General features: G+C 34.7%; 2 protein-coding genes across 3 annotated transcripts in view; both read left to right on the forward strand.

Moving 5' to 3' along the window:
• The window catches only part of LOC140671959 (uncharacterized), a 44,423-nt gene extending 36,862 nt beyond the window's left edge, over positions 1-7,561 (forward strand). Inside the window, exons 7-9 of the mRNA XM_072903729.1 lie at positions 4,530-4,590; positions 4,891-4,937; positions 5,663-7,561. Coding sequence (XP_072759830.1) covers positions 4,530-4,590; positions 4,891-4,937; positions 5,663-6,444 — 890 coding nt within the window. The 3' untranslated portion in view covers positions 6,445-7,561. The remainder of the gene's footprint in view (positions 1-4,529; positions 4,591-4,890; positions 4,938-5,662) is intronic.
• A 958-nt stretch (positions 7,562-8,519) lies between these two features.
• The window catches only part of LOC140671960 (fibroblast growth factor 17), a 132,971-nt gene continuing 119,913 nt past the window's right edge, over positions 8,520-21,577 (forward strand). The window contains exons 1-3 of one of the 2 annotated variants that reach the window (XM_072903735.1): positions 8,520-9,775; positions 10,344-10,447; positions 10,867-10,895. The gene's annotated coding sequence lies outside the window, so the exon portion shown is untranslated. The remainder of the gene's footprint in view (positions 9,776-10,343; positions 10,448-10,866; positions 10,896-21,577) is intronic. The other variant, XM_072903736.1, reaches the window with a different exon arrangement.

Genomic DNA, 21,577 nt, shown 5'->3' on the forward strand with positions numbered 1-21,577 from the left:
TTTTCTTATCCCAGTCATATCCGTGAGGTTGCATCGGAATTTATTGTACAATTTAAGAATCGAGGTTTGATCCTCTTAGTTTACATTCGAGTGTGTACTTTATACTTATACCTTAAATCTATGCATCTAAAATCTAAGCTCGTTCTTTGACTTTCCACATTTTTATATAATAATGTTTAAATAATATATATTGAAATTTAAACATTTTTTTAGTTTTAGGTGTAAAATCTAAAGCTTTTGAAATTTTTAGAATTTTTAAGATTCCTCAAGAAATTGTAAAATATGAAACGGATGTAATTGTCCCAGATTCTCGTCGACAAAATTGCATGAGCGCGTTCTGTTACGTTATCGCGGTTTACAGAGCTATCAGATTTGTACGTGGGAAACTCACGAATCAACTAACTTGTGTTGGGAGATGGAACGGTCCGTCGAAGAACGAGTCGAAACGCATTCCAAGGCAAAAGAAGCCGCTTCGTTGCCCATTCGTTGTCCACCACTTAGCATTTATCAATACCGTATATCCAATGCCCAATGTTGAAACGCTAGTTGATCACGTAGAAATGACTCGCGTACAAATCACTCTTATCTCTTCGATAATTTGTTAAATTTTTTATGCATATAAAAATAAAAAATGCACGTTAGACTTGTGTGTTTCAATATTCCTTCTTTTAATTTTTTTTAAAGACATTTAAATTATACCAAGTTATAATATATATCACAAGGATTATTTTGATATAAATATCTAATCATTTCTGACATTTAAGTCGTTGGGTTTTGAAAAAATCAAACAGTATATTTTTTAATTAAAAATTTTGACACTCGGACCATCTTCAGTATAACTGTCAACAATAATATTATATCATGTATATAAATAGTATGAAAAATGTAAAAAGATATAACAGAACATAAAGAAATATAATATATGACGGTAATATTAGATTGCTGACAGTTTCTGAAGATGGTACTGAAATATTTAATTAACGAAGATTCCGAATTTAGTTTTTAAATTTTACGCTGTTTTCCGCACTTAGATTATCATTGTTCATTATTCCATTGCATTTAATCGATCGTAGCCTTGAATTGTATTTTTATTGTTTATTATATTTTTGCTGCGTGAATCCGGATTATAATATTCACCTTCGTCCAAGCAAGTCACAAAATCCTTCGTTCACCGAGCATTTCGCGACACGCTCCGTATACGATGTGCGTTGCGACCGAACTTGGAGCGCTCGATTGATTTAAGACGGCAGTAATCGGTGGCCCGAAAAGACTTGCAGTAACATGCTGGCGATATTTTCATGTTTATGTACGCCGGACGTTAACGTCGTTCCCTGGTTTCAGCAGCTCTTACATACATATATCTCCAACGGGCTTTTAGTTCGCCCTCACGCTACTAGAAGTTCTTTCCCGTGTTCTCGAGCACGAGGTTCTCGTGGCCACCAGAGGCTATTTGAGCCGGCGTACCTTACTCGCGTGTATATCATATTGCCACATTTACCGCGTCGCTTCGGGTCGTACTTCGCGACTACTCCAGTAGCCCGAAAACCAATCTTTACGTCATACTGAGAGTGGCACGTGCAACTCCGGGTGCATTGTCTTGTCTTTTATTTCTTCGTCGAATATCTTGGAGGCACGAACGAAAACAATATTTATATGCAACTGTTCACTCTCACCTATCAACATACACGAATTTGATCTATAAAATCAATAAAATCCCTGTTTTTCCATCGTTTTACGCTGTTTCAAACGTGATGAATTAAAAATCATGAATTTCTACCTTACTCGAAAAATTATTTAATGAAACATGCCATTTTTTACGCCGTTGTTCTGAATTTAGAAAACGAATTACATTTTTTTGCGTGAAAGAATTCTCATAGAGGTATAATAAAATAAAGTATTATCTGAAATCTTTCGCGTGATACATTATAATTATATTTAAATTTCATCTTTTCTTAAAAATATTTTTAAATAAGAAACAATACTCGTAAATCTCTATTATTATTAACAACGAACACGAAACAAATTTATGTAACGATAAATTTAACAAACGAAATTTCCTTGACTTTTCTGATATTTAAAGATCTCCTAAAGTTTTGATATTAATTATTTCTGTCATAAATTTGTAGACGCGCGAGCATTCTATTTTTATATTACATAGATCTGAAAAGGTCTACTATACCGTAATAATATAAAACAGATATCCCGAATTAATCACAAACTTCTATCTAATTAATGATATTACTGAATTTACAAAGTTAATTTTTGATGAACAGTATTATCATTATTATGCTTCAGCTCCTTTAAACAGTTTGTTTTCAACTACTAAGTGGCAAATGTTCTGCGACCTTCGTAATATCTCTCTAGTGTTGTAATTTCATACTAATGTACGGACATGTACAAACATACACATAAGTTAAGTGCGAAATCGTAAGTTTCATGTTCTCAAATGCCGAAGATTTCTGGTAGCAAAATTTCGGAAAATTTCTTTACCTTTTTATTTTATTTAATATTAGTACATGTGTTTTACGATAAAATATAATTTTACGATAGATATATTTATTCATATTAAAAAGAAGATGATTTATTATAAATTATACCGATATTGTATGTTATGTGATTTACCTAAATTAAATATAAAACACGTAATTCTCTTTTATGAAAATATAGAGAGAGGATAATGTTCGGCAATTGAGAAATGATGATTTTAGTATTAATGCATACAATCAGAGTAGTTGTATATCTTCGATAATTTGAAGATCGGCTTATTTGTTGATATAAAGGCTACTGCGCCACGGGGGTGCCGGATCTAGATTCACATTAGATGCCGACGTGTTCTGGGATTTTTGTCCGCTAAAAGAAGTTTCTGACGTATGCAAACCTGAGATGACCTCGTGATTAAATACCGACGTGGAACGAATTTAATCTATATATATATATATGCAAACACATATGTTAGGACATTGAATTATATCTACGATTTATGTATGATATTATCTCTAAACTATATTTGGATTGTTATATTATTGTATCACGTGTGGGATTATTTTCCAATTTATTAAATTATAATAAATATTGGAATATATTATATGACAAAATAATTTAAAAAAGTGCAGATTCAGAGAAAAATTTTTATTACATAACTACAATTATATATAAACTCTTTAGATCTTTTAAATTATTCAATATCAATTAAACAAAGAGGAGATGATAAAATTTTGTTTCTATCGATTTTCCAAAGAAATTACAATTTTGCTCATAAAATAAATTTACGGAAATATCTCTCTATAATTCTTCATGTTTCAAAATTTTGTGAGCTCTTCAATTTATATTCTATTTATGTATGTTAAGCATTCACAATCTCTATTATTTTCACATCGTTATTTTCTCATATATGATAATCCAAGGACTCTCTTACGAAGAAACAGCTTTTACGCTCGAGTCTAGTAACACGTTGCGCATTCGCATTTTATCTCAATACTTTTTTCTGGGATGCTACATGCTGTTAGATCGAAGATAGCTCTGGTCAACAGTTTTATTAGACTGTTTATCATGATTTTTTCATGGAAAATCTTATCGCGTCGCTATTTCGAGTCTCCATATATTTGCATTATTGTTTCTCGCGAGTAGTACAGTACCGTGTCTATCCCAGAAAGAGGGGGACATAACTCGCGTTGTGTATCGTTGCAAAAGATGTACTCTTCGTTCGGTCAAGTGGCTCACAGAGGTCAAACGGCGTATCGCATGACCCGCGATGGGCCACTTAATTCATACTGAGAGCCGTAAGAAGGTACGAAGTACCTCTAAAGTACTTGGTACTTATCCTCCGCTTGTTCGCGCTTCGAGCTGAAAGAAAGAAGACGCCGAAGTTAAGGGAGACGGGCGGTCGTAGAGGGAACGTAAGAAGAAGAGATAGGTGGTAGACGCGTTGTTCGATCGTTATGCTGGTCAACTACTCTTATTAAAATTGCGGCTCTTGCGAAAATGCCGCCGCGATCGACCGGCCGGCTGTAGCCGAAGTCACGAATCGTCGTGAATTCGTCGCAGTTTTTGCCGGTAATTTGCGATAATATTATAATCAGCCCCTTGCTGGGCTCGGAGAGGTGCCGACCCCACGCCCTAGGCCAAATTGATGGCCCGTGGAATCGTATGTCTTGCCGCCTTATTGCACGCCTTTTTCGTAAGCGAATATCTCTTCGGTTTCTGCGCGTCTTTTTCACCGCCGTTCGATGTCTCGAAAGTGCTTTCGAGATACCGATCACGTGTCCCGCCGACCGGACTCTCATCTGCGTCGCCGCATAATTACTTTATCGAGATTATGTGTTACTCTCCATTACTTAAATTACGAAATATCTTAAGAAGAAAATACACCGTTTTCAGATGCTTGATTTTATTAAACCTGCAATTTTTTTTCTTTATAATATTGTGTAATTAAAATGTAATTTCTAATAATGTTATTGCTTAACAGCTGATATCGCTACTTATGTCATTAAATTTGGAATTACAAAAATTGTATAAATTTTCTGTTACAGGTGAGCTTATAGGAATTCATTGCACACACGGAGTGAATCGTACTGGTTATCTAATTTGTAGGTAAGTATTATTTAACTTCACATCTCGTGTCCTTGCATTAAATGAATTATTAATATTGTGCTACTTTTACTTGATATATTCAAATTTTTTGGATTTTTAAATTCTAAATATATGTCTTATTACATTTGTTTAATTTATATTTGAATAGCCTGATACTCGGAATTCGATTTTGAATCTTGTTTGTTATATTATATTGATATAATTATTATTTATATATTTGTGACATTTATTTGTTATTTAAATATCGAATAATATTGGAATACTTTCAAAAAAAACCGTGTGCTACACCATTTTTTATAGGTATCTCGTTCAACAGCTAGGCTGGCTAATTCAAGATTCTTTAAAAGGTATGTTATTGAAAAATTTGCATTATGCATTATGTTAATTTATTTATCATAGTATTTATTATTGGATTTCATCATTGATTATAATTTTAATAGAATCGTCAATGGAATTTTAATCGAATGTTTAATTATAAATAATTTTTATTAAATGTTGACCCATATATTAGCATGCATTTAAAAGGTCTTTGAAAAATTATGTTACATTATGTCATGTTAAATTTATTTGCTATTATTTTATTATTATTGCACTTCACGAATGGGGAAATTATAATTTTAATTAATTATTCAATGATATAAGTAATCATTATTAAAACCAACGGAACTATTAAACTGTCAACTGAAAGTTAATTATTTATGAATTATAAGCAAATATTGTTTTGTATTTATTCGCCTGTAAAAGAAAATAATGTGTACATAAGTAGGCCATAATTTCACATACGTAAACTGTCTTTTGAAAGTTATGTAAATAATTATAATTAATTTGTTTTCTACATTATTTAATTAAATCAGGTTTTTATAACTTGCAAACTTATTTTTCTATAATACTTTTTCTCATTTATCACATATATCTCTTATTCAGAAGTATGATAATTTCAGATATTGAACATTAAAATAGGTTAGGATTGACAATGACAATCAATAAAAGTTCATGTTTTTGTATAAAAATATATATATAAGCTTTCGATAAGCTTATTGCCCAAACGAAAACACTGTTTATTTGTATTTAGCTTTTGGAGACGCTCGCGGATATCCCATCGAACGTGACATTTATCTCAGCGCATTGGAAGAGCTTCAATGCGTTGAGAAGATCGATACGAGCAAAGTCATTTTGAGGCCGAAGAGTCCTCCTACCATAGTTTCACCCAAGAAGAGAGCACGCTCGTCAAAAAACCCGACAGGTCGACCGATGGGACCGCCGGGTTTCGCGATGTCGCGTCGAAGCTTCGCGAACGGCGGTCCGTTTTCACCTCAGAGATTCGCGGGCCCACCACCGGGATTCGGACCGATGCCACCTCCGCTTGGTATCCCTCCTATTCCGCCACCCATGGGCCCACCGCTTTATGGACCTAGACCGTTCAGGTATGGACCGCCGCCGATGCGCCCGGCGATGCCGCCGACCCCGCCTGGACCTGGTTTCCCGCATCCAGGTTTTCCGCCGCGTATGCCAGGTCTGCCGAGGATGGCAGGTCCACCGCGATTGCCGGTCGGTCCAGCTGCACGGTTACCACCACCGAAGATGCCGCCACCACCACCGCCGCCTCCGCCACCTCTGCCTCCCAGAACGATAACAAAGCAGCTCCAGAAGAAAAAGCAACAAATTAGAAATGGTATTATGGAGCGCGCGATAAATATTCGTTTGAGACGAAATAGACCGGCCAACAGAATCATGCCTAAAACAAATAAGGAACAGGACTTTACTGTGGATACATTTGAGGAAAATTTACTTACGACTTCGATTACCACGCAATCGCTACGGCAAACGAAGGGACGATTTAATCAAACCAAGTGACCATGTATTCACTAGGAATACGATGGTATTTAAACGTACGTTTTTCTGTGTAATTTTAACTGAAGTTGACAAGCGTCTGAGGAACTCTATGCCGAGCATCTGGGAGGCTCCCATTTATAACAGGTTTAACATGGCAGTCGATGCTGCAATTTACGCGACGAGTCCATTATTATTTAATTTAAACGATAAAGTTCGAATAGATCCGAATTAAAGTTTGTAAATCGTAATTCGCTATATCTATTCGATATCAATAATACCTTTTGCTAATATTTTTTATTTTATTTTATATTTTATATCGATCATTAATGAGTAAACACATCTTGTCGAAAACTTCATGACACTAGTTTATTTTATGATTTATACATATACATATATATACTTACCACGTTCGAGTGTTTGTGTATATATGAATGTATGCTACAAGCTTTCTGTAAAATCAACGTTTTTAAAACGACAATTTTGTAGATCGGTGTTTTATAAAACCAGTCTAAAATAAAAGCTGATCTACGAAAGATAAAAACTATATGTATATGTACCTATAAACGGTATCATTAATCTTTTAACATATGAATTTACGCGCATATCAGGATTCATTCGACAAAAAAAGCAACATGTGCATGAATTTTATGTGTTAATTTATTAATAACCGTGTTTATATTTAAATTTTATTTTAATAACTGATTATATAAATTACATATTTTTAAAAATTAATTAGAATTATTTGTTAGAGACATTCAGTATCATGAGATTACAACAGAAGTTCACTAGAGGTATTTACGTTATGTTTATATGCAATCTTTATTTAATAGGAAAGTGAAACTTATGTCTAGAAAAAGAGAAATGTGCTTATATGTCACTTTTAAGTTACTTTATACTACGCATAAAGAAAGTATCATTAAGATATTTTTATGAGTTAACAATTAAGAACATTCACTTTTAAATTTTTAATAATTTCAGTTTACATTGTACAAATTACAATGTATAAATCCACAAACGTCATTATTTAAGTCACTAAAAAAATTGTCTAAAGATCAAAAGATATGGAAATAGAAACAGAATAGAACAGTCACAGCAAGTCTATGTATAATTTTAAATAAAATGTGTACATTTAAATATGAGAGATATGCATTATAATGATTCAATTTACAAAAGTTTCTTTATCCTTATATTTGAAAATAAATCTACAATTATTTTCATGAACAGATTAACCCAAAATACAATTCTAATTTTAAACAAATTCTAAATTAATGCTTAGAATAAGATATTTGCATTCTTAATATAAAATCATAAGAACTACTAATATTTCACATATGTTTCACGCATGTAAAAGAAAACATTCTAATTATAAAATATTATATTTATTCATAAAATATTCTTATTAATCTTGACTTGAATTTCTAATTTTTAACCAGGGTGTCTACTCTTTGAAAAAAACATAGAAAACCTATAATTCTCAGGATTTCTTTCGTATCGGGAAAAATCAGGGAAGTCTCATGGAATTTTTTAGAATTCAGGAAATTTTTTCGAAAATTCTCTTTTTGATAATTTTACTCTCATTTGTGAACAGTCAGTTGTGTGTGTAAAACTGGCATCTTATTTTATGAAAACTCATTTAATTGTTGACAATGATATCGTTTTATCTTTAATAGTTCTAGAGTTTTTGATAGATTTAATGAATATTTCTGGATATTAAATAAAAAAAATAGCTCGGAACAAACCGAGACGCCAAGTTCACACTGCTTACTTTGTCCGCTGACGTTATTTTAGCATTTTTATCAGATTTTAAGCGTTTGAAAATTCTACAATAATTATACAAAATGTTCTATACGTAAAAATTATTGATATATTAAACAAATTAAATCATCCGAGTTGCCGAACATGTAAGTATCGAGGTGAGACACTCGATCTTTCCTCGTTTATAATAAACGTGTTAACATAATATTGAATATAAAGTATATATTTTTTGCAATTTTTAATGATAAAGAAATAAAAATATTATACAAGAGAAAATGCTTATCTTAGAAGAGCTATTCAGTTTTTTTAGTACATTTATAAATTAGCACTTGAAACTTAAGAGGCTCTATGTTTTTCCTTTGTATGAATGAAAAACATTAGAACATATATGTAATAAAAAAATTTATTTTAGAAAAAGTTGTATTAAAATTTGAAAAATATTCTCTTTACTTGGAATTTTAAATAAAATTATCTGGAAAATCAGAAAATTTTCAGAGAATTTTTTTACAAGATTTAAGTAGACACCCTGTTCTGCTCTCCATCGTTGCTTGATACCAAGTTTTTCCTTTTTTATTTATCTTTCGCTGATTCTTTATAGCACTCACAAAAAAAAAAAAAATTATTCTCACAAATACACTTAATTATGCGCGCCTGATCGTAATTATAGACAGAATATATCAATCATGTTGAATGTTACATCACGCTCTCGATGTTAATTGAACGCGATACACATTTTATGGCGACGAGAGAACAAAGTGAAAATTAAGATTGTTAGTTAAAAATTGTGTAGTCAAATTTATATTATTTATATTGCTTCATTATTTGATATTATTACGCTTTAATTAATATAATACATGAAGCAGCTGTCATTTTCCCATTCGAATGTTGCCAAATGACGATACGACGTAAATAGTAGCACGTTATATCAAAGCTCAATACAGTATAAATTTGTTGCTGCTGCTACGTAGCTACTGTTATTTACGTCTAATTATTTGCATGTTGACACTCGAATGAGAAAGCCATAGCACGTCTCGCGTACATCGTATTGCGTTTCGGAAAGCGATTTTTTTTCATTATAATTAACGATTTTGACGATTCGTAAATATAGAAACGATAATTATTCATCAAAGTAATTTATTTGCCAATTTATAATCAAGTAAGAACAAAACGTAGTAATATACGAATTATAAGATCAAATAAAAGTAAAGAAACGTGATATATTAATCGTTTAATAATAATAAATTTTTTTTCGTGGAATAAAATATTCCGCATAAAATTTATGCTGTAATGCGTTAAACATTTCATAGCGTCAACGAAAATATTACGAGTTATACTATGCTTAGTATTCAAGGCTAAGGCACGTAAACATTGCGCGCTGTGTTTACATACCGTGCGGTGGCCTTGTCATTCGCGCGACGAGAGTCGAGCAGGAAAGCCACGGCGCGTCGCGCTCCGTACGTATTGTCGTATTAAATCTTGGAACGTAATCATTTCTTATTACAATTATCAACCCGGGCGAGTAAGTATCACGATTAATGACTCCTAAATGTCGAGATAATGGCTATTCACATCAAAGCAGGCATTTCACGCGATTCAGGTATGAACCGAGAAGCGTAGTACTACACGAATCGCAGGTTAAGGTGTTCAAAAGTAACAAAAAGCCGTGATATATCGAGCGTTAGTAATATATTTCGCGAGATATATATCCGTTTGAAATATATTGCGCTATATTGAATAATAATTGTGTATCTTTTTGATGTTTTATCGATGTCTTTGAATTAATCTTTATCTCGAATCGTATAGCATCATACAGTATCGGAGTCGAATTGCCGCTATTATTCTCAAATTTTCCGCTCATAGATGTTGCAAATGCTTGATAAATCAAATTAAATCGAGTGTCAAGACGCATTTTGCGTCGTTATAATTGATCAAACATACATATTATTCACTCATAGTATGATCATATGTTATTGATTATCAAGAGATTATATTCCGTAGCAAGTGAATTTGCCTGTACAATATTCAATGACCCCACAGTTTTCGTTCTCTCGTCGCAATGTAAAGTATGCGTCCTGCTCGAGTAACGTCGGAAGTGTCGTGCAATCGAGAAAATTCTGTCGATAATTACGATCGTGCGCGTGTAATTGTAATTAATTATCTTTTAGCGAATGATTGTTTTGTGAGTTGAATGTCGTAAAGAAGCAGCAAAGGATATAAGAGAGGAGGAAGAGGCTTAGGTGGCATCGGGCGACGGCGGAGCAACGATTGAGTGAGTATTTATTATTAAATTTATTGCTCGTTTTTTATGTCCGCAGTAATAATTCACTTTATTATTCTGTAATATAATATGTAAAAAATATTTTATATTTTATTTTAAAACATACTAAATATAAGAAATTTTGATTTAAGATTTATAATTGTTCCGATTATCTATATAAAAATTGAATTTTCATTTATTACATATTTTTAAGGTTTATGACTAAAATGATATTTTCACAAAATTATATAATTTTGCTAAATATTTGCTTAAAGGACGACTGAAAAAAAATAATTGTGTGCATATCTATTATTTTTTAAACTATTTATTTTAAAAATTTTATTGTGTGTGTTATATAATCTGGATATATATTTATTTGAATTTTTGTTTATGTATTATATAATCTAGATATATATTTGTATATTTTCCAGATACACTTTTACTGTTGCGCATTGTATCGGTGAGTAATAATATTATCATATACCTACATCATTATATAAATCGTTATGAATCTGTTCGCGGGGAATTACTTTTTGCGTACTAGCACAAGTGCTCAATAAATGTTTTAAAGATACTGGATAGTAAAGTAGCTTGATAGTTTGATGTCGTCGCTAAGATTACATAGGTAGGTACGCACGTGGCACGAACGTAATTGAACGTACGCTTGGAAGATTGGGGCGAGCCATGACTGGTCGTGCGCATCTCGTCGTGTGTATCTCGTTCCGAGATATTAAAGTGATTCAATATTCGGACCGGAGTCAGGGGTCACGTGTGTAGGAGGGACACGTCTCGCGCGCGCCTGGCCGTATATCACGAACTGCCGTTGGCGTGCGTGGAATAATTCCACGAGAAATTGCACGCGTCACACGTGAGTAACGCCTTAGAGCTTGAGAATTTTACCCGGCGGCCTTAAAAGTGAGACTTGATGATAGAAAGGACATAAATTAAGTATGCCTATATGTGTTTAATTGGCGTATTGTTTCCCTCTCGATTAGATAGATACACGTTATCGTTTTTGCAATGATGGGTAGTGCATTTTGGTGTATTGTCAAGAATCAGTGGTAGTAAATATATAATATATCTTAAATAAATAATATATTTCTTTTTCTGACGAATAATTAAAAAAATTAATATGAATTCAAAGTATACATACTTGAATATCATTAAAAAACTGAAACAAGTTGCATGGTTAATAAAAATATTAATAAACTCTAAGACATATATTTCGTTATATCGGTTAAAATAGATCTTACGTAGATCAGGATTATTTTACGTAAAATTATTATCTTTTTTTTCCCAATATCTCGGATTGTTTTGCATTCGGAATAATAGAACAAAATACAGCTCGTGAATTATTAGCTTTCATCATAGTCGAATCGTTACCACAACCTAAGTTACTCATAATCTTAATGCAGGCACACTTTGAATGTAAATGTTGAGAAGTAACAAGAGCGAGAGAGGGAGAGAGAGAGAGAGAGAGAGAGAGAGAGAGAGAGAGAGAGTGTGAGAGGAGGGAAGGGAAAGGGAACGATGATGACGATGAAAAGAGGTCGTCGTGGATAGAAGGAATTCGAAAACTTTCTCAGAGGTGGAAAGATCGTCGCCCTTCTCGCCACGATCCCTGCTCTCACGGGAGACAATCCGAAAGTAACTTCTGGTGCGGGCTACTGGCGCCACGAGAAACAATCGTCCATCGTGATGGTTCAATGCAGCTGCGTACGCGAGACAATTATTTTCCGGTGCCCAATACCTATCTCAGTTAGACATTAGATTTATCGACATATTTTCTCAGTCTTTTGAGAGACTTTATTTACTTTTGTACAACGTCGTCTACCTCGCCCTCGTCTCGTGCTGCTCGCACGACTACCCGCCTTGTTTCGGCCCGCGCCGGACGCTGGTCGATCAGATCGGAGGGGGATAGCAGAAGCGGAGTGAGTTTAACCGGGAAACAGAGAGATCGGTGTTTGTATAAACTCTATTTTAAGCACAAGAGAGGATTCGTGACATCAAAATTGGTAAGAATCGGATAAGAAAGAAGGTTTGAAAGCAGATATAAGTCCATGTGGGGTAAATTTATCCAAATTAATAATTAAAAAAATATCTCAATTATTATTATTTATGTTATGATTATTCACAAAAAGAAGATAAGAGTTTTTCGATAAACATATACTTACAGACTTTTTTAATTATGGATTTTTAAGCAAAAAGTTTCCACATGAGTGTAATATAGCATAAGTATGATTTAATTAATTTAAGCGAGCGTTAAATAAGTTTTAAATGGAAACAAGATTAAAATATTGAGAAATTTCTATTATTAGAATCGTAACCAATGCACGTTACTGCAAATGAGGAGATTGCATGATCTAACTACCGTGTGATTGTTCGAAACGACCTTTCAGATGCGTCTCGACGGAACTTCTCAAATAATTCTAAAAATCTGCAAAGAACAAACAAGTCCATAAAGACCTCTCCTTTTCTCTTTCCTTGCGTTTAGATTTCTCTGTTGATTAATCCTTTTATATTTTATATTTTATTGAGATGTAATCTATCAGAAATTCTAAAATTATAATAATAATGAATTGCAAAATAAAATAATTACACAAAATTAAAAGAAATTTGCAATAATTTATCTTGTGAAATTGAATCTTAATTTTTTGATAAAAAAATTTAAAATTTTTAACTAATGTTATCATGTATTCTTTACGAATAATTTGTTCAAAAATCTTGTAATAAATGTGCTAAATAAATTGCTAAATAATAAAAGTAAATAATCAAAAGAATAATACTTATGTATATAAATTTTTATATTAATAAATTGTTTATTATTTCTTAATTATTCAAATGCAGTTAAATGGAAATAAAAAATCGATCTTATTTTTGAATAGAGATATACAATTTCGCAGAATGAATTTCTACGAATTTCTTTTAATTCACCTATTTTTTTTTTTGCAAAGATTGAATACTATAATTGACCGGCGGAGGGACCGGCAGAACGAACTCTCCCTCGTCCGACGTGGTAATTAGTCTCGATTAATTCCTCAAAAATGAGAAGGAACACGCGCGTGCTATGCGGTAGGTAGATAGGTACAGATCTTTTAAGGTAGGGACCTCGAAGTCGAATAATAGGAGGCTGAAAGCTAATTCACACACAAAACCTGTACGAGCTCGAGCTTAGCTTCTCTCTTTCCATCATCCTCTGTGCCCTCTCTCCTACCTCTCTAATTTCGTCTCCTCTAGCCTATGTACCGCGCTTGATCCATGCGTATATGTATGCGTGTCTCGTTGGCACGCCAATACGATGCGTGGCAGTGCACTTTAATGCTGCGGCGCGGCCTACTTAGCGGCCGGCTTGATTAACATGGAGTGATTAATAGTCGCTCCCTCCGTTCGTAACCAACCCCAACAGCGGCAGCATCGGAGATCTAATCGCATGATATTTATTGCCCTGCGCGCGTCGTCCACCTCAGGGCCCACGGCGATTTTGCGAACCTTCTCTCTCTCTCTCTTCTCTTGCTCTCTTCCGCGTACTCGTCCTTTTCGATTTCGTTTATTTTGGTTTTTATTTTCGTCTTTACACACACATACACACACATACATCGTTTTACTTGGAGCCGGTCCGCGAGCTCTTCACCTTTCTCAGTATCGGTCTTCCAGCATTGCCTAAATTCTTCTCGATTCTCGTTTCAGTATTAAAGAAAAGAAGAAGTCGCTATTTAATAGAGCGATTTAAAAATATTTAATTAATTGCCACTTGTAACGTATACATACAGTAAATATAATATTAGTTCAAAGTCCGAGATATATAAAATGATTTATTGCTTTATTTTAAAATCATTCTTTTTTGCTTTAAATAACGATAAATATTGTTTAAGAACATTTTCGTATATTATAAATGTCAATAAATTTTGATGATTCTAATCGGTTTAAATAAAGAAAATCTGTCCATGTTTTCAATAAATACGAGATGATACGATATTCGGTTTTGCGCGCGAGACATATCTACCTCGTTTATTACCCCTTTACATGTTGCGTCAGCGTTATGTTGGCGCCGCATTTGTCTACTTAATCTGTAGTCGTGTTTACACAATCTCGACTTCGACAGCTTACGATTGTTGTGATCAAAAATGTGTGACTACCTGTATAAATAAATAACTTTACACTTCTAAGAATATACATTTTCCAAAATTGTTATTTAAAAAAATATTATCAGATATAATAAATTTTGAAAAAATATTAGAAATGAAAATTATGTAAATATGATTATGTTCTTTTATAAATTAGAAAGGGATTGCAGCTTAATGTAACGTATTATTTGAATATTTGCGTATCTACATACAAATCTAATATATACTTTTCTGTTGCACTATATAGAAAATTACATTTGTATATGTAAAGATGCATTTCCAATAATACGTACTTTAAATTATATTAAATTACACATATTATATTATTGAGTTTATAATAAATAGAAAAATGAAAATATATAATTAAAAATTGATTATAAAAAGTAAAATTTTCTTAACATTTTTATAATTTTAATTAATGTTTTGCATGAAGATTATATGCCATATAAATATTACTCTCCATCGCATAGTTAGAACGTATATCCAGGAATATTGCGAGTTGCATTATGATAAATGCTTACATTTGATAGATTATATAAAGTATATTGAATTGACAAATTTGTCAATATTTTCTCGAATACCTACATAATATACATACATTAATATTTATGTTAAAAGGCTGTGTATAAATCATACAAAATTTAAAAAAATTTAAACGTAATGAAGCAATGATACTATCCTGGATAATAGCAGTCTCGCGGTCGAGGCCTCAGTAGATAGAGTCGTTGTCGCACGTCAATACGCTCACTCGCTTTCCGAGATAACTATTTATACGTTCGTCCCGGACAACGAGCCGATAATTAAGGCGATGTGTAATTAGCGATTAACGCATTAATAACAGCACAGTCTGCCGTCTGCGAGTTGACGCGTCATATGAGGGACTACCGTTCCGTAGAATAATGAACGAATATTGCGAAACAGATAGCACTAATTTGTTTCGACGTGCACACGAAACATACCGATTTTTTGCACCGGCTATCGCGTTTGAGTTTGTCGCTTACGAAACATTGCCGATATTTGAATATACGTGAAACGTGTATGTGATACAAGACTCGCGGGAAAAATGCACCGTTCGCGAAAATTAAATTTACTGGGAATCCAACAATCGCGATCAGTGACACGGTAAATAAAATTTGTTCACGACGGCTGCATCGTTTTTGAAGATTTATCATTTGGTAAGCATCTTACTCGCCTTTTTCAAGCATTTTTAAAAGCATATTGTCACAGGTATTAAGATGAGCAAAAAATGTATAAGCTTTATATAGAAAAGTATATTTCGTGTATCAAGTATATGTTACATACTCACATATAAATAATATATAAAATATATATACAAAATATATTTTTATTACAGAATAATATGGAAAATATTATCATTTATTTTTCATCTGCGAACATATTTATATATTACACAATGCTTTTTAATATCTAATTAATGCTTTTACTAATCAGCTTAATAAGTGACAATTAAAGGATAATAATCTCAGTAATATAGAATACATAATAATAATTGCACGCACGTGACATAGTTATTCCCAATTTAAGATCCCTCCTGTTAACCAGCGAGTTAAACTAATATTACGTGCGCAAACTAAGTTCTATATAAATCTCAGCAATAAATATTCGTCTGTCTATCTCAGCGGGAACGATCAAAGGTACATGTCTCGCGTAAATACGAGGGAGCGATAGCCACAATTGTGATCGGGAAAGGCGACATTGTCTTGATGGTCCCGATACTCGCCTCCCACGACATTGTTGGACGGTCTTATTATCCCTGAGCTCTTTGATCGATACGGACAGATATCGATAACGGTGCGATGTTTATCGTGCGGGTAGGCTTGGATAAACGCGTACGGTGTAGCGTTACACAAAGAGCGTGATGCATAGCCAATGATGGTGTCGGTGTGTGGAACGGGGAAAGAGAAAGAGCGAAGGGAACACCTTGCCTGTTCGTAGGTGTAGCCTCAAAAGAGCTACGAAGAAAGCTCTTTGCGTTTGTACACGCTCATACAACGTTACAATTTGTAGATTCTTCAGAACAGATATAATCGCATATTATACAGTAAAATCAACACGTGATATACAATTATGAATTTATTATTGTAAAAAATTTCAATATATTTTGTATTAAAAAAATAATCAAATATTCGAAATACTAAACGATAAATTTTTTCTGCTTGATATTCAATATTTTCATATTCACATATATATGATCGATGCTGTGCGATCCATATCCGTTAAATTATATGTAGCGAATGTCATAAATTTATATCCTTCACATTTTAACGGATTAATTTTTAAGGATATTATATTTTATATCAAATCGATTTTCGTTTAGATTAACGTTTCAAAATGGGATTTGATAAAAATTGCTAATTTTAATAGTTATATCTATAAAGTCCATAGTTTTATCTAAAAAGGGAGCAATTAAAAAAAAACGTTTTGGCAACTTTATATTTTAATATAATAACTATCTTCGCAAGCGATATATAAAAATATGAATTCATGTTGTGTCAAAATAGCTATTATATTCTTGTACTTCATCAATATATTCTGAGGTATAGAGAGACATAAATCGTTTTGCTTAGCTCACATACATACACACTTAAACATATTCCATAGTCAGAGAGTTAATAGAAAAGAAACGTTTTGCTTTTCTTTCAATCAACCTGCGAACACGAGAAACTGAGGACGAGAGAACAGGAGGAGAGGATGTAGGTAGGGGTATTACGGGATGGAAGAGATGCGTCGCAGATTTGGTGCCGCTGGTACACGTACGTCGATATCAGATCTGCCGAAACATGCGGCGGCTGGCCGAACGCGTAATTGAAATGATTCCTCGGCGCCAAAAGAGTAGCGGCCGATGGCAATGAGATACGATCTTGCCGCACGCACACGCGTGAAATGCCGCATTAACAGCCGGAACTGTTATCGACGTCTCTATTAGGGAGCTCTGTCGACGAGGGGATTTCACCTACCACTTCGGCCAGCACTGTCGGTTCCGTTTCCGAATTTAATATTTCGCATCATCAATACGGAATTCGTCGCGCCAACTTCGATCCGATAATCGATACGCGTTTATCTGGAGGCGGCGACCGAACGGATGAAGAATTTGCTTTCCGTTGTGAGATTCGCTGGAAATTGTCGACGAAATGTAGAAATCATAAAAATCACTCGATTTATATAGTTAGGCATTATTTTTATTTTAATTAAAATATAAATTAAAAACGAATCAAATGAGGAAGTTTATTTTTATCTAATGTTTTTACTTAATATTTTTGTGTAATATTTTTGTGATCAACTCAGCCTATCAATCACAATCTGTCAAAAATTATCACTAACTATTAATTAAATCAAGGATAAATAAAATGTTTAATACGTTAATTGACGCGGAGCAATCTCTCGGTCCGGTTGACAGGATCGGCGTACTAGAGATTAGCAGAGAGCTCCCATTCGAGAAAAGAGAAACGAAGTGGCAGGCGAGAGAGGATAATAACTTAGGTAGCCTGCGGCATCGGATGATTAATAAATCAGGTATGCCGTTGAGAGAACAGTTTAACCTCTGACCCTCGACGCGATGCATCGCACTCCTTTTCATTTTTCCTCGTGCCCCATCTATTCGCATCTGCTCTCACGCGGCGCGTGAATCCTCTCCGCGATGGCCAAAACGGACTTGTTCGTGTTGAACAGCGCGGCGCTTCTTTCTGCGTTCACGACGTTACAGATACGCATAGCTAATGGCCCGTTCCCACAAGCCTTAACTGTGAATGTTAATTGTTGCTTAAATTTATGACAGCCCGTCCTTCTCCTCTTTTTCTTTTCCGATCCCTTCGGTCTTCTCTCCCAACTCTCCATTCCACCCTATTCCGACCGAATAACCACAGCTATCCATTGCAAATGACGAAGCCGCGAAACAAGCCTGATGATTAGCAATTCGGGTACGAAGTACCGTTCGTAACATACAAGTATTAGTGCCGAGAACATCTGTCTATATTATCGCCGTCGCGGAACTTTGAACTTGTAATGCGCTGGAATTTGTGATAACACCGACAACAACCAATGTTCGATTGTAGAATGATGTTTACAATGGTTAATTATAGCACTATTCAATCGATATTGCTGTTTGTTACGTGAAACACGATGCGAGATATTTTTACTATATAAAGAGTGGTCAATATATTTTTAGCAATTTATTGAGAATAAAATTATAACAAAGGAAATAAGGAAAAGTTAAAAAGTACAAAGAGAAAAAAAAGATTCATAGAGAAATGAATTGCTCCATTGGAAAATATTGTTTAGTTTATCAACATTTCTGTTAAAGGTCAATCGAATCGTCTATTGAAATATCGCACGTTTATTTGTTCCGGAAAATACCTCGTATGTGTCGATCGTTCTGCACGGTAAGTCAGATTTTTCATTTAGAAATGTCGTGGGAGTTTATATTACGTTTGTATTCTCTTGCGTAAGCTTTCGCATATTCGCGCAATGTCGTTGAAATATTTGTGAAGTGCTTCGGATTTCTGGATATAAGTCATTAAACCTATGATATTTCTCTATGAAACTATCGCCATTTGTTATATAGAACATAACGTATGACGTTTTATTGAACAAACAGTACTAGGATTTATAAGGTTGGCCGATTTTCTGCGGACCATTGGTTTATTATTTCCGCAGTAAACGAGAACTGAGAAAAAATTGGGCTAATAGAGTGTTGGAATGCCGTAAAAATATAATGAAAAATAATCAAATAATCTGTTGCATATTTATACTATTCTTAATATATTAATATAAAACTATTTTATTGCATCAAGATACATTCGTAAATAGAACACGACAAAAAATTATTACTATTGCTAATCAAAATTATAGTTATTTATTAGATGTCAAATAATATTAGAATTTTTTAACGATTGAATTATTGAAAAGCATTTAATTTTAATAGAACGTTACGTTTCCTCCCGAAGAGACATGATTCATGACAGATTTTTTTCGAAAGTAATCCGGATATCCGGATAGAGTAGGACACTTCTCGAGTTTCCCCTCCATATTCCTTGGTCGTCGTTGGCCAACTCGGCCATTCGAAGGAAGATAATAAGGGGAGACATACTTATAAGATCTACGAGATGAAGGAGCGCATTAGGTGCGTGGACCGGATGACTCAGAAAATTCTTGAAGCCGCACTGACAAGCGAAATGGGTCAGATGTGGTGCACTTAATAAAGCCGAGATAGAGGGCAGCCGACCCGGCGCGATTATCATATGAATCGGTAGACAGATCGCCCGAAAAGGAACACAGCGTGCTGTCGTTGCGTAGTCGCAAAGATTCGTTCGCGCACGACTATTGTGTGTGGTCTCGGACGTGTGCGTGCGCCTGTCATCAGCTGTCAGCGGCAGCTAGCTTGACAAGCCATCGCTCACCTCGCTGTCAACGGGTTTCCATGCACACGCGCTGGCACGACGACCGCATGCGCCAGCGCGCGCGTGCGTTTACGCACGTTCCACGCAACCGGTTTCACGGTCGCGTCGCGACATCACCCCATAGAGACTTCGTCTTGCGCGTCGTGTCGCGCCACTTTATTGCTTCCCGCTAATTTGATTCCGGACTCGATCCTTCGAAGGATAGGCAAATTAGGTGGCTAGGAATTGAGAGATCCTACACAGTCAGGTTGATATCTTAATCTTCCTACAAAAGCGCGCTGTCACAAAGAATGATGGTTTTTATTCCGTTAGATGACATATCTTTTTGTTCGACTATTTAAATATCATTTTGTAATCTATCAGCAATATTTATTTCTTTATTATTTTCTAATAGAAAGTATGTGTCTCCTTATCACGAGATCCAATTATATTCGAAATAATACGTTTAACAATGGAACTGATTCAACGTGTGGATACATGCTTTAAGTAAAGTGATTTCTGCGCGATTTGCTGCATGTGTAGTTTAAGACCAAAGAAAGCCGAATACGGCAAATTACCTTGACATCAATCACGCGTCGCATATCGCCAAAAGAGAAAAGTATTATCAAATTACACCGCGTTAATTTAATTATCCACTTCGATAGCAATGTTAATTGTATCTCCCGATACTCGCCATTGATCTTCGCTTCGCGAAAAGACTACGTTGAATCGCGTACGCTAACAATCCCAATGAGGCAAATAAAGGAATACCAGCGGCGAGGCTATAAATATTCGATGGCGTATGTGCGCGGCGAAAGGGTTAAAGTCGCTGCAACCGCTCGCGAGGCGAGCGAGACCGTAATTTGACACGGACTTGCACACAACGACGTTCGACATCCGTCGACGATCGTTTAACGTACCTGGTCGGTAAAAGATGCGTTTACCGATTTCCTGGACGGGCTCGCTCCCGTCTCTCGAACACGCCGAACGTCCTCGAGATGCTTCGAACGAGACGGCGTAGTAATGTCATTATTAACGTCGGGGGATTTTACGACGCGTTAATTTGCGCCATCCCATCTCTCTTTCTTCCTTTCGTATCGACATTAAGCTCTCGTTTAATTGGAAAAGAAATCGCGCGATTACGCGGTACCGAAGCAAATCGTCGCGTCGTAAACAAATGCGGGAAGTTCGTGCTCCGAAGTGCGGAGAACCGGTCTTTTGGAGAACCGAAAATTCCACCTGTCGGTTTCGTACGTACTCGCGCGTAAATAGCCCGCATCTTCTCATTTTTAACGTGTCGCTCCGTTTCAGAATCTATATTTGTTCTGGCGATTGTAATATTCGCGGACTCGTAAAAACTGCAAATGAATTGCCGAAGGATTCTTCGTATCGAACGATGAATAAGACGGTACACACCCTCCTATACGTGCCAAGAGGGATGCGATACTGAGAAGTCGGCTTAGGTAGAACAATAGAGTTAACAATCAAAGGAAGATACGCCTCCGCTTGGCGGAGTTAGTGTTTTGAATCTTTATAAAGTATATTTTTTCTTCCGCGAATGAATTTAAATCAGGATATGCAATTAGAATATAAAATTTTTAAATTCCTTTAAAATATTCATG

Source organism: Anoplolepis gracilipes, chromosome 12, assembly GCF_047496725.1.
Source record: "Anoplolepis gracilipes chromosome 12, ASM4749672v1, whole genome shotgun sequence".
Taxonomy (NCBI): Eukaryota; Metazoa; Arthropoda; class Insecta; order Hymenoptera; family Formicidae; genus Anoplolepis; species Anoplolepis gracilipes.